The sequence below is a fragment of the Nuphar pumila genome, chromosome 3 (assembly GCF_984573655.1).
Source record: "Nuphar pumila chromosome 3, dmNupPumi1.hap1.1, whole genome shotgun sequence".
NCBI lineage: Eukaryota > Viridiplantae > Streptophyta > Magnoliopsida > Nymphaeales > Nymphaeaceae > Nuphar > Nuphar pumila.
In genome coordinates this window covers 22,299,956-22,315,325 of record NC_143251.1, presented here as the reverse complement: position 1 = coordinate 22,315,325, position 15,370 = coordinate 22,299,956, and the positions used below count along the sequence as shown (strand labels likewise).

The following is a 15,370-nucleotide window of genomic DNA, read 5'->3' as shown; positions in this document are numbered from 1 at the left end:
AACTTCTTATTTGACATAACCACAATCTAAATTTTGGCTGGATATCTTTTTCAATAACTTCCTGGTTCTGTTAAACTGGAAGTACAATAATATCAAGAAATTAAGTAGCAAAATTTATTGTTTACATACATCCTCCAACCTATCAAATTATGATGTAGATTGATTTTTTAATTTGAGCCAGTTTACAAAATTTACTTCTGCTTAGGTTCAATATTTGTAAATATGCATTTTCATGTTGTTTCTGTTTATGTATAATGCATGTGGGTGTGCATCCATATACGATAAGTCTTTGCTGCAGATGTATGCACCATAGATTTGGTATCAATGAAAAAAATCTCATTACTCAAGCATTTTTGAGTAAATTTGGCCACACATGAATTTATCATGGCTTATTATGTTAGAACCATATCAACTGATATCACCGATATTTTGGAAATATCGTGATAATTTCAGCATTTTAAGTTATGCCGATAATATCAGCAATATATTCACAATATTTCCAAAATATTGATAGATTCTAAAATATCCGACAACATCACAATTTTTTCAACAAACAAGTTTAAAGATTAGATATATCTATAAGAACAATAAAAAATGAATGCCTCTTTACATTCAAATTGTTAGATGGAAAACATGATTTTTCTGAATGAATGATGTATCTACTTGAAAATACATGGGTAGGTGAGATTCCACTCATTGATATGGCATGAACACCTGCAACAGAGACTTATCATATGCGTAGATACATAATATATGCCATCACAAACACTGTTGATATTTTGAGAACATCAACATATTTTTAGGTAATACAAAAATGATAATTTCTTGAGAACATTTTTAACTTTAAGAAAAATGGTCATTTTGAAATTATGCTGAAATATCAACCAGAAAATCTCATAAAAGCATTGGAAAACATTGGGATGCTTCCTTTTCCATTTTTAATATTTTCCCCAAAAACGTACTAACAAAAAATTGTTTTTCTTGTTCTTTTTTTGCAAAACTTTTCCTTACCAAGATTTTCCTAATATTTGTAAAAGACAAAAATATTACAAGAATCGTCTTACTGGGATATTGCCAAGACCAATATTGGTGCTCATATGTGCAGACCAATCCCCTGCCCCCACCCCACCCAAAAAAAAACACCACACACGCACACCTATGTCACACGGACTCGGTTAAGGAGGTGCCGCACCCGAGTCGACACGCCCCGACACGGGTGCGGACTCGGGTGCGGCTTCGGACTTGTCCCGGACTCGGTCAACGCCGAGTCGGACTCGGTCAACGAGTCGAGGCCGAGTCCGTCCACATTTTGGACTCGGTCAACTTTGACCAAGTCCATTTTTGTCCATTTTTAGGGCAAAAAACTAAAAAAAATAAATGTTTTATATATTTAAAAAAAATAAAATAAAGTCCCAACATCTCTTAGCTGCCAGACTGTGCAGACAGTCTGTCATTAGTTGACAGTCTGTGTTGCACACATTCTGTCATTGACAAACTGTGCTGTCATTAGTTGACAGACTGTGTTGCACACAGTCTGGCATTGACAAACTGTGTTGTCATTAGTTGACAGTCAATGCTGCACACTGTCATTAGTTGACAGAAATTGACAAATTGTGTTGTCATTAGTTGACAGTCAATGAAATTGCGCCGCACCCGTGTCGCACCCGCACCCGCACCCATGTGACATAGACGCACACACATACTCTTCAAAGAAAATGTGGAACTTGATTGAGTAAACAATCTAATTCATCTACATTTTAAAGAGAAGCTTGCATGAGGGGGAATAGGTTGTTGAAATCCTCAGCCAACAAACTGTGTGTGAACAAGCACTACCATCAGGCATGCTCCTTCAAGATTATGAAGTGATTTTAAACCCCAGCAACACAGTCAAGCACTGAAAGATAAAGTTTAGGCCTCCATCTCACTTCTAAAGGGCATGGGATCCATAGAATACTGATAGTTGATCTGAATTTATAGGATTAACTAGATAAGTTGTGCCCGTGATGGTTATCTTTAGGGATCCGCTAGTGAACAAGAGGCTTCCTTTAAAGAAACAATCAATTTGCCAACTTACAAAACACTACTACCATCAAGCGAATTCCACATAAGATCAAGTCTCAACGTGTTTGTGATGGTCAAGGACATAATTTTTTCAGGGATGAAAATTATAGAGGTGCTCCCATAAGTTGAGAAGGGAAGACAACCATTAAATTTTGACTGCATTTACAATTTTTGGAAACTATGAACCAAGGAAACTGCCAAAGTTGAAAGATAATGTCAACCAAGTACAAGAAGAAATACCAGCAATTTGAAATTTTGTTTTCATGCCATGCTTCTTCCCCCACTCTAATAGCTGCATCTCTGCTTCAGAATCACACATCCTAATTATTCTTTCTTCTATGCAATTGCTTTCAAGCGAATTAATTTTATCCATTGATGCCATCTCTAGAAGTTGCAGAAGCTGCAGTTTGTTATTATCAGCATTTAGGAACAACTTATTTATGACAGACCTGACTAAATTGAGAGATTCCAACTCATTTCGGGGGCTAAATGGGCCAAAATCATCATCTTCCATGAAGTAAAGCTCAGTCTGCAAACAAAATAGACAACCAACAAACTTGAGATGTTCCATACTATAGCTGTGCATATATGGAAATTACATCACAGGACATGGATACTATCAACTGTGCTAACCTCATCCAAGTGTAAGATTCTTGCAGCTTGGATTATTTTCTCTAGCACTTCAACCACTTTTTCCTGACATAAGGCATCTGAAAATTGCAATCGAAAAGCCAGATCAATATTCTTTGCAAATAGTAGATCCTGTCAAACAAAATTATGCATAAGCAGTTAGAATTGAAAGTGAAACTTAGACGTTATAAGCTGACAGCTTACAAAATTAAATAATGAAGAAAAGAACTTCTTTAATTAGAAAAATGCCTCTGAATCTAAACCCAAATGGAAAAATACACTTTTAACAATCATAATCATCTAGAAGCACAAAACTTCTAGTTCCTTTAAATGATTTTCTTATGATCAATTATAGATGCTTTAAATGCAGAACAGTATGTTTTATAGAGCAAAAGTAAACCTAGTCGCATAGTGATGCCTAGAACAAACCAAATATAATAACGGCCTGCATATGCTCAATGAAAGCAATTGAGAAATAAACACACAGATACATGAAACACTTTCATACACCCATGCCCATTCAATGCGCACATGGGGGCATATCACACCCCCCAAAGTCTCAAATATCATCATAGTTTCAAACATATCATGATATTTTTTAACCCATTTTAAATGTTCAAAATATCAAGACATTTTGAAAACATCATAATATTTTGTGCAAACTTTTCAAAATATCATGATATTTTTGTTTAAATGAACACATCATGCTATTATTGCAATATGTACAATTTTATCAGCAATATTTTAGAAAAAAAACAGTGCTGTTTTTTTTACATGTTTTAATTTTCTCATATTTTTTACTTTTTATGTTCTTATTTGGTGATGTTTTCTGATCATAACACAACAAATGAAAACTTTGAAACCTTGTCATGCACATGCACACACATACAAACACACACAACTGGAAAATAATCACCAGCAACATGCAGATATACTTGCACACATTCATGCCCATTCCATGTGTGCATGGAGAATTGGACACACACACACACACAAATAGAGAAGAGCAAAAGCATTGAGAGAGGCTAACTTGTACACAAAGCATGGTCAGCAGCAACGTTCTTGGCAATTTCTCAGCAAGGTTTTTGTTGGGAGTCTTTCAAAACGTTCTAAAAATTGAAAAAAAATGTAAAGAATAATAACAAAGATAATAAAATAATATGGTTTTGTAATTTTTTGCAGAAGTACAAAGAAACAGTTCGAAAAGTTATTAAACTAATAGAAACTGTATATCTAACACATATAAAGAATAAGGAATTCTTTTGAAATCTCACAAAAAAATATCGTGATAATATATGTTCTGGCAATATTTTGAAAATATCACGATATTTTCATGTTTTCTTCAGCTATTGCAAAAAAAAGCATTGATATAGCAATATTTTTAAAATGTCAGCAATATTGGAGGCTAGGACACAAAGCACTTAAAAATACAATACACGACAAGAAACTTGGATACACTAGGACACTTCATGAACAAAGGCAACCAGTGATGGATGGAGACACAATCAATATTGTATTATTAACTTTTATCTATTTCCTTTTTTTTATCTTGATTACTTAATCTTTATTTACTTGCATTATTTTTTCCATCAACTTTATTTTATTATTTGACATTTTAAATTATAGTGATTTAGAATTGTTGTTTAAGAGTTTGTACTTGAAATGAATAATTCATGTTTTATTGCCTTAGATTAAGAAATATAAATATATGTTTGCATATATGGCCTTGTCTCTGTTAAATTATGTATATATATATATACATATACTTATATATATATATATATATACATACGTATATATATAAGTATATTACGTATATATATAAGTATATATATATACATACATATATATATAAGTATATATATACATATATGTATATATATACAGTTTTTCTTTTTCTTTCCTCAAAATACCCGACAGGGGTATTTTGGTAAAACCACATGTAATCTTTTTTCCTTTTTATATTTTTTCTTTTTTCTTTTTTCTTTTTTCTTTTTTCTTTTTTCTTTTTTCTTTTTTCTTTTTTCTTTTTAGCTTTTTGTAAGACCACAAGGGCCCCACACATGTAGTCGTTTCACTTCTTATTGATTCTGAATATAGATAATGAAAGTTTCTTAGATAGGTGGGAATCATGCTTTCCAGAAACTCACCTCAAAAGTGAGATACTCCTCGCTTCTAAAACTTGGTGAGAATTTTGATTCTCCAAACCTTCTCCAATGCTTTCCACATGCTTCCTATAGCTTCTCTCATGCTTTTTTTTATGGTTTCCATGTGCTTCTCTCACGCTTCCCACTCACTCCCCATCTGCTTTCTCTAGATTGATAACCATCATTTTTAGATTTTGACAAAAATCTTAGTCTTACACTAAAAAAATCATGAAATTTAAGAATAGTCATTTTTATTTTAGTTTTTGTGTGCTTCCCTTTGATTCTCATCTCGCTTCCTTTTTCAATTCTAGTTTTGCTTTCAAATTGTTTCCTCAATTCTTGCTACCATTTCCTGTCTCGTTTTCCACTTTCACTTCCTAGTCTGGCAACCTTGATTCTGAATCATACTATCTTGAATCTTCCAATGTCAGTGAGACATGGATCATCATCAGAAATCAGCATAAAATATGCATAAGCTGAATAAGTAGAGCTCTTTTTAGAGCACTGTAAGATGGGTCATGTTTTAGGACTCCTTTTGAATCATAAATCCTAATAGCAACCTAGATATAGGAATCACTTTCAGGATACTGCAATGTTCATACATCCTGCATGTAAATGCTTCACAAAGATATGCTACCTCATATCCAGTCACATCTTCCTATGTGTTTGTTCTTGAATTGACTAAGATCTCGGTGATCAAGTTCACTATAAAAGTTTAATAGCATCAACTTGCATTAGTTGTTCTCATAGTCATAGATATCGGTGATATTTTGAAAATATGATGATATTATCACTGTAAATTCAGTAAACGATAATATAGGTAAAATATTGTGATATTTTGAAACTATTGCCAATTTGAGAATATCGCAATATTACCACGAGAATATCGTGATATTATCACAATATTATCAATTAGTTTTATTTATTTTTTACATTTTAAATATGTTTTTCTTCTTTCATTTACATTTTTTACTTATTTCATTTATTATTTATGTATTTTTTGTCTAAACATGATATTTTATTACTTATTTTTGCTATTTTTTAAGTCCCGAGATTTTTCCAAGATTTATCATCAAACCTATAATATCGTGAGAAATAGCCTCACTGAGATATAGCTGATACCGATATTTGTGACTATGGTTGTTGTGCACATCTAGTATTTGCCAAGAACCAGATGTGTTCTATGTGCCATCTAGTATTAAAAAGTCTAGTATCACATAAATACCAAAAGAGTTGGGTTTGGCCTAGCTTCACCAGTGAAACAGATAGCATAGATATAAGTTGTTCATGCAGGGGACACAGGTGTCAAAATGGATACTAGTACACAGAATTTATCTATGGCCAACAGGGACAAACCACATTTGTCTTAACTCTCAATTCTATTCTTATGCCAGTAATAATCTCCTCACCAGTGGAAGTACTATATCCTGTCATGGTGTACAAAGTCTGTTATGCTTTCAACAAATTCAGCTCCTCTTCTCATGAAATTATATAATAAAGAAAAATATGGAATCACATGCACTACAATCTATGTCCTTCAGAAATCAAGGTCTTGAACAAAGCACTGTACTTCTACTCAAAAGTAGAAGGCCAAGCAAAAACGAATTAACTGTTTCAAGCAGCAACAACAACAACAACAACAAACGCCTTCATCCCAAACAATTGGGGTCGGCGATATGAACCAAAAAGAAAATCATTCTGGGTCCTCCACATGAATCCTTCTCCTCCAATCATTTTTATCCAATGTCATGTCCTCGGTGAGGTTCAAAGCATTCATATACTTTCTTATCATCTCCATCCAAGTCTTCTTAGGCCTACCCCAACCTCTTTTAGCTAATATATTTTCCCATTTCTCCATCCTTCTAACCGGAGCATCATTAGGCCTTTGCCGAATATGCCCAAACCATCGTAAACGATTCTCACTCCTCTTATTTTCAATGGATGCAACGCCTACTTTCTTACGTATTTCCTCGTTCTGAATCTTATCTTTTAGTGTATTTCCACACATCCATCGAAGCATACGCATCTCAGTTACACTCATTTTTTGAAAATGATGTCTCTTGGCAGCCCAACATTCTGTACCATATAGTAAAGCGGGTCTAATTGTCGTCCTATAAAACTTTCCCTTCAACCGCAATGGCATTCTACGATCGCACAATACTCCAGTTGCACTTTTTCATTTCATCCACCCAACCTTAATCCTATGATTTACATCTCCATCAATTTCTCCATTATTTTGAATGATAAATCCCAAATATTTGAAACAGTCATCCACCGATATTTCTTGCTCACCAAGCTTCACTACACTCTCATCACTACTTTGTTGCTTACTAAACCAACATTTCATATATTATGTCTTACTCTTACTCAACATAAAACTTCTTGCTTTCAAAGTCTGTCTCCATAATTCTAACTTAGCATTAACCCCAGCTCTAGACTCATCAATCAAAACAATATCATCAGCAAACAACATACACCACGGCACATTTTCTTGAATTGATCTCGTAAGTTCATCTATCACTATAGCAAAAATGAAAGGGCTTAATTCAGATCCTTTCTGTAACCCAACCGTTATAGGAAAATTGTTTGTCACCCCTCCACAAGTGCGGACATTGGTTACTACTCCTTCGTACATATCTTTAATTATACTAATGTACTTGAGAGAAATACATTTCTTTATCATTGTCCACCAGAGAACATCCCTAGGTACTCTATTGTATGCCTTCTCCAAATCAATAAAAACCATATGCAAATCTTTGTTCCCTGAAATGAAATGGGGATCTTCGAAACACGAGCTTTGATTAACAAGAGCAAGTGTCAAGAATGACACTAAAGCATAACCCTTAAAAAGGGTATAACTGGAAACAAAATAAAAATAAAAATGTATTCTTTATTGATATGAAAAACCAATTGCTTAAGAAGCATTGGAGTGAAATACAAGAGGGGTTGCACCCCTCTATATACACAGCTGAAAGAGGACTCAATAGAGCTGTTGGGCACAGTCCAACAGCTCTATTTAGAGCTGTTGGAATGTGTCAGTCCGACAGCTCTATTAAGAGCTGTTGGACTGTGTCAGTCCAACAGCTCTATTGCTAGTCAAGTCTGGACAGGACTTGACTAGCAACAGTCATTCTAGTTCAAACTGAACTAGATGACATAAAGACAAAAAATAAAAATAAAGGAAAAAAAATACAGAAAAGAAAGAAATTAAAAATGTATTTATATATATATATAATAATATAATATTATTATATATACATATATGTACAGTTTTACATTTTAACACTCCCCCTCAAACTTACGGTACAATGAGCGAAAGTTTGTCTAAGAGAAAGTGAAATCGGGGAGCAGCGAGAGGCTTTGTAAAGAGGTCTTCTAACTGATATTCTGAAGTGACATATGGCAGATCAATTATCCCGTGTAGATATTCCTCTCTGACGTAGTGACAATCCATTTCGATGTGTTTGGTGCGTTCGTGGAATGTTCTGTTACTAGCAATGTAGATCGCACTTTTGTTGTCACAACACATTTGTGAAGCCTTTGTTGCTTCAACTCCCATGTCAGCAAGCAGTCGTCGGAGCCAAACTACTTCCATGGTCGTGGTTGCCATGGCTCTGTATTCAGCTTCGGTGGATGAGAGAGATACCTTCTGCTGCTTTTTACACCTCCACGAGATTAATGATTCCCCTAAAAAGACACAAAAGCCAGTGGTTGAGTGTCTGTTATTGGGATCACCTCCCCAATCAGCATCAGTATATGCAATTAAATCAAGAGAAGAGGAGGAAGATAAGAAAAGTCCTCGTGAAAGAAAGGACTTGATGTATCTGATAATACGCATGACTGCTCCCATATGAACAGAAGTAGGAGCATGTTGAAATTGACTTGCTGTATGAACAGCATGTGCTATATCTGGTCTGGTAATGGATAGATAGGAAAGTGCCCCGACAAGCTGTCTGTAAGGAGTAGGGTCTGCAAGAAGTTCCCCATCATCAATCTTCATTTTAACATTAACAACTTCTGGAGTGTCAACTTTCTTATCATCAGTAATACCAGACCTGAAAACAATATCAAAAGCAAATTTAGTCTGAGATAATAAATATCCTCTAGGAGAATAAGCAACTTCAATGCCTAAAAAATATCTCAACAAGCCCAAATCAGTCATTTCAAAATGAGATTTAAGAAGTGTTTTGATTGTTTCAACTCCCTGTTTATCGCTTCCGGTGATGATCATATCATCCACATAGAGAAGAAGCACAATGATCCCTGCATCAGAATTCTTAATAAACAAAGCAGTGTCAGTTAAACAGAATTGAAAACCAATATCAATCATAACACGACTAAACCTATCATACCAAGCTTTTGGTGCTTGTTTAAGTCCATAAAGAGCTTTTTCTAAGCGAAGGACTTTACCCTTAGGAATACTTAGACCAGGAGGGGGTTCCATATATACTTCTTCAACTAGCTTTCCATTTAAAAAAGCATTTTTGACATCCATTTGAAAAATAGACCATTTTTTGATAGAAGCTAAGGCAATTAAGGTTCGGACAGTAGTCATACGAGCCACCGGAGCAAAGGTTTCTTCATAATCAATCCCATATTCTTGGGCATAACCTTTGGCTACTAAACGAGCTTTATATCTTTCAAGAGTACCATCACTCTTGGTTTTAATTTTATAAACCCATCGACATCCTATAGTTTTCTTCCCTGGAGGAAGATCTTGAATATTCCATGTAGAAGCCTTTTCAAGTGCATCTAATTCAACTTTCATGGCTTCTATCCATTTGATATCATTTTTTGCTTGAAAATATGTGGATGGTTCTTCATATGAGTGAATTAATGCAATAACTGCCCTATATGTGGGTGAGAAAGACTCGTATGATACAAACTTTTCTGGAGGCCTCGAGATTCGGGATGATTGTCTAGTTGGAATGTTAGAATATTTCTCAAGTGCACATGGAGTATTAGACTCTTGTCGCCTGGAATATTGAATACTAGTATCTCTATGAACTTCTTCATTTTCAACATTAAGATCAATAATTCTTGGATCATCATCAAAGTTACAATCAAGGTCATATTCATCAGATGTTGATGTTAGATCTAGCAAAAAGGAGTACTCAGTGACGTCTTTTAATTTTCTAAAATCAAAGAAGCTCTCCTTTTCAAGAAAGGAAACATTTCTAGACACATATAGTTTATTATTTTTGAAGTCAAAACATCTATAACCTTTCTGGTTTTCAGCATATCCTAAAAAGGCACAGGGAATCGCACGAGGGGAAAGTTTATCATTTTTGTCAGTAAATATGAAACATTTGCACCCAAATATTCTTAATCTAGAGTAGTCTGGAGAAATGTTCATAAGTTTTTCAATGGGAGTGATATTTTGTAACGAAGAAGATGGCATCCTATTAATGAGATAGGTGGCAGTTAAGGCAGCTTCTGCCCAAAAGTCTTTAGGGACTTGATTTGCTATTAATAAAGTTCTAGTGGTTTCTATAATATGGCGATGTTTTCGTTCTGCCAGTCCATTTTGTTGAGGTGTATAAGGACAAGATCTTTGATGTGTGATGCCATGCAATTTAAGATAATTTTGAAAATCTGTGGATAAAAACTCTCCCCCTGAATCTGTGCGAAAAATAGTAATATCATTTTGAAATTTGTTTTTAACCATATTATGAAAAGTTTGAAAGTATGAAAATACTTCAGACTTATGTTTGAGAAAGTACATCCACGTATGTCGGGAGAAATCATCGACAAAAATAACATAGTAAACAAATCCTCCTTTAGAAATTACTGGTGCAGGACCCCAAACATCCGAGTGTATTAATTCAAGTGGTCTTGAAGAGAAAAAGGTTCTGTTCTGAAATGGTAATCTTTTCATTTTGCCGAGAATACAATCTTTACAATCAAATGATTCAGAGTTACAAAATTTCCCTAGATTTGGAAAATGTTGGATTTTGGCTATATGTGGGTGACCAAGTCTCTTATGCCACAGTTCCAACTCTATTTTTTGAATATTATAACAAAAAGCTTTCTTCGGCATTTCCAAAAAATCCATGTAATAGAGTCCTCCTCTATGACCTTCCCCAATCAGCTTGCCTGACTGGCGATCCTGTACCCAACAACCATGAGAAGAAAAAGAAATATTACACCCATAATCAGAAATTTGAGATACAGATAAAAGATTTAAATTTAATTTGGGAACATGTCTAATTTCTGGAATAAAAAAAATTTTGTTTTATAAATTTTTTCAAAATCTCCTATTCCTTCTATTTCAAGAGAAGTCCCATCAGCAGTAAAGACCTTTGACACACTTGTTTTATTTTTAACACATTTGGATAGACTTTGATTATTTGGGGTCATATGAAAAGATGCACCAGAGTCAAGAAGCCAAAAAATTTTACCTAAATCAGAAAAAGATGAGGCTGCTGCGCCGGTTGAAGCTTCAGATGAGGAAGAGGCACCTTTGATGAGAGGCTGAAGGATCTCCATTAGTTGGGCCAGGGAAACTGGTGCATCCTGATCTTTAGGCTCCGATCCAGCAATTGCAGCTCTTTTTTCTCTCAGCTCCTTAAGTTTGGGACATTGTGGCCTGTAGTGTCCCGGTTCATGACAGTGATGACAAATAACTTTCTTCTTATCATAGTCACCATTTTGTCGGTTAAAGTGAGGAGGCCTATATGATCGAACATGATTCCCTGGTCTAGACACGGCTAAAAAGGAATCATCTTCAATTTTTAAAGAACCTTTCCGGAGACGACTTTCTTCCATTGTTAACTCTTCAATAGTTTCAACAATAGAAGGAATTTTTCCCCGGAGAAGTAGGGCCGATTTAGTGGTTTCAAATTTCGGCCTTAATCCAGTGATAAACTGGTAAAAATGTTCAACATCGAGTTGTTTCTGACGAAGCTCGATGTCTTCGGCACAATGCCACTTTGGTTCTAAAAGGGAAAGTTCTTCCCAAAGTTCGGACAACCCAATGTAATATTCACGAATAGTTTTGTCTCCTTGTGTCATCATTCGAACTTTTTCTTGGAGGTTGCACACGTGTGCAATATCTTTAAGGGAATACATATTCTTAAGGTATTCTCATGCCTTATCGGCATGATCAAATTTGGCAAGACTTGAGCATTTTTTAATGTCAACGCTATTGATAAGCCATGACATTATCTTCGCATGAGATATTCTCCATTCTTTCCATTTCTTCTCGTATGAGGCAATAGCCTTGATTTTCTCTTCTTCCGATAGAGGGACGTCTTTATCTCCCTCCTTTTTAGTAAGAAATAGCTTAGGTTCCGAATCGGAACCATCCACAATCCCCCATAAGCCTTTTCCCCATATATGGTGCTTCATGATTGAAGCCCATGTTACATAGTTCGTATCGCTTAGTTTCATAGGCATGATGGTGACTTTATCATTGTCATCCATCGATTACAAGGAGAGAAAGAATAGGGATAGAAGAGAAACAAGAAGGAAAATGAGAAAGAAAGAAAAAAAAAACAATACAACAAGATGTGAAATCTTCTCCAATGAAGTGATAAAACACTTCTCTTCAAGTGGCGAAACTTTTGCAAACGGGCACGGAAACCGAGGCAGCTTTTCCTCAAGATTTAGTACTTCTGCGGCTCTGATACCATGAAATGAAATGGGGATCTTCGAAACACGAGCTTTGATTAACAAGAGCAAGTGTCAAGAATGACACTAAAGCATAACCCTTAAAAAGGGTATAACTGGAAACAAAATAAAAATAAAAATGTATTCTTTATTGATATGAAAAACCAATTGCTTAAGAAGCATTGGAGTGAAATACAAGAGGGGCTGCACCCCTTTATATACACAGCTGAAAGAGGACTCAATAGAGCTGTTGGGCACAGTCCAACAGCTCTATTTAGAGCTGTTGGAATGTGTCAGTCCAACAGCTCTATTAAGAGCTCAGTCCAACAGCTCTATTGCTAGTCAAGTCTCGACAGGACTTGACTAGCAACAGTCATTCTAGTTCAAACTGAACTAGATGACATAAAGACAAAAAATAAAAATAAAGGAAAAAAAATACAGAAAAGAAAGAAATTAAAAATGTATTTATATATATATAATAATATAATATTATTATATATACATATATGTACAGTTTTACATTTTAACATTCCCCTCTCTATATCTCTCAATAAGTTGTCTAAGAAGATGTATAGCTTCCATAATTGATTTTTCAGGCATAAAACCAAATTGATTCTCCGATATCATGGCAACCTTCCTCAACCTATCCTCAATCACAATCTCCCAAAGTTTCATAGTATGACTCATAAGTTTTATACCACGATAGTTTGTGCAATCTTGTATATCACCCTTATTCTTATAGAGAGGCACCAAAGTACTCTTCCTCCACTCATTAGGCATCTTATTTATCCGCCAAATCTTGTTAAAAAGATTTTCCAACCATACTAAACATTTCTCACCCAAGCATTTTCAAGCCTCGATAGATATACCATCCGGGCCAACTGCCTTTCTGGATTTCATTTTCTTCAAAGTCTCTGCAATTTCTTTCTTTTGAATCTTGCGCATGAAGTCACGATTCATCTCATGAAAAGGAATGAAAAAGTCTCCAAGATCCTGAGCATGACTTCCATTAAATAGCTTATCAAAATAATCTTTCCATCTTTCCTTAATCTCCTCATCTTTAACTAAAACCCTTTGTGTTTCATCTTTGATACATCTAACCATACTCAGATCCTTTGATTTCATATCTCTCATCTTTGCAAGCCTATAAATATCCTTTTTGCCCTCCTTAGTATCCAACTTGTCATAGACCTCCTTATATACCTTATCCCTCGCGTTTCGAACTACTTTTTTAGCTTCCTTCTTTGCTACCATATACTTCTCCAAATTCTCATTATTCCGACTCTTACTTAGATTTCTATAACACTCTCTTTTAACCTTAATAGCTAATTTGACATATTTGTTCCACCATGATGTATCCTTACCTAGCGGTGCACCGCCTTTAGACTCACCCAAAACCTCCTTCGCCACCTTTCGCATGCAACCCGCTATCTTATTCCACATTTATTTTGCATCCTCCTCGAGACACCAATTAGCTTCTTTAGCTACCTGTTCTACAAACATTCCTTGTTTAGCTCCTTTCAGTGCCCACCACTTTATTCTAAGATTTATCCTATGTCTATCCCTTTTGTGGCATCTTCTAATGTTAAGATCTAAAATTAAGACTCTATGTTGTGTAGCTACACTTTCTCCCAGTATAACCTTACAATCGATGCAACAACCCCTATCTCTCTTTCTGAGTAGGAAAAAATCTATCTGACTCTTATTAACCCCACTTTTAAATGTTACTAGGTGAGACTCCCTCTTCCTAAACCACGTGTTGGCTAAGATCAAATCATAGGACAAACCAAAATCTAAAATTTGTTCTCCACTTTCGTTTCTTTCTCCTATACCATAGCCTCCATGGATACTCTCAAATCCATCCCTACTAATGCCTACATGTTCATTAAGGTCTCCGCCGATGAAAATCTTTTTTCCATGAGATATCCCTTGTACTACTCCGTCTAAATCTTCCCAAAATTGTCGCTTAATGGAATCGTCTAAACCGACTTGAGGTGCATAAACACTAATAAAATTAATAATATATGTACCTAGTACTAATCTAATAAGTGTAATCCTATCCCCCTTCCTACGGACCTCAACTACATTATCTATAAACTCACGACTAATAACAATCTCAACTCCATTCCTATTCCTATGTATTCCTGTATACCAAATCTTATATTCCTAAGGTTGTATCACTTTTGCTTTCTCACCTACCCATTTGGTCTCTTGTAAACATAAAATATCAATCTTTCTCCTGCACATAACATCTACTAACTCTACCAACTTACCAGTTAAAGACCCTATGTTCCAAGTGGCTAACCTAATTGTATGGTCTTTGTTGAGAATAGGTGGTTTTTAGTTTAAAGTTCTTTTATATTAGAGGTTTTTTGAATTTTTGTTTTTATAAGGACTTAGTTGTAATTTTGCCTTTTAGCCTCTCTCTATTTAATATAGAGAGAAGCCCTAATCCAAATGTAACGAAATTAGTTTTTGTGCAGCCGACTCTCTCTCTCTCTCTCTCTCTCTCTCTCTCTCTCTCTCTCTCTCTCTCTCTCTTTACACGGGTGGTTGCTTCCATCTACATGGTATCAGAGCCCTCGATCTCGGGAGCGTGATCACGAGAGGACTGATCTTCACCAACGAAGAAAGAAAAACCCTGACTGCGTGACATCAGGTTTGTTGTTCAGCGATTATGGAAGATCTGATAACAGATATGGGATATTACCCAGATCTGTCGTCAGATCTAAGTATGGAGCTCCCAGCGAGGATTTCCTGGAGCCGTAACCTCCTTTTTATTTTGGAATCTGGAGTTTTTTTTTTTCTTCGTGATCTCCTGTCGTGATTTCCTGGACATTGACGAGTTGTGTTCCTGTTGTTGCGTGTCTGCCGTGACTGATGTGTTGTTTGTGTTGTTGGTTGTTTGTGATGTGTTGTTT

The 15,370-nt window shown here is 35.3% G+C and overlaps 1 protein-coding gene across 1 annotated transcript in view; it reads right to left on the bottom strand.

Annotated features, from left to right (window-relative positions):
- Nucleotides 1–15,370, bottom strand: part of LOC149842266 (SET domain-containing protein) — a 48,710-nt gene that overhangs the window by 26,103 nt on the left and 7,237 nt on the right. The window contains exons 2-3 of the mRNA XM_090000622.1: nt 2,695–2,823; nt 2,302–2,590 (exon numbers count right to left, since the gene is read on the bottom strand). Of these exons, the coding sequence (XP_089856748.1) occupies nt 2,302–2,590; nt 2,695–2,823 (418 nt within the window). The remainder of the gene's footprint in view (nt 1–2,301; nt 2,591–2,694; nt 2,824–15,370) is intronic.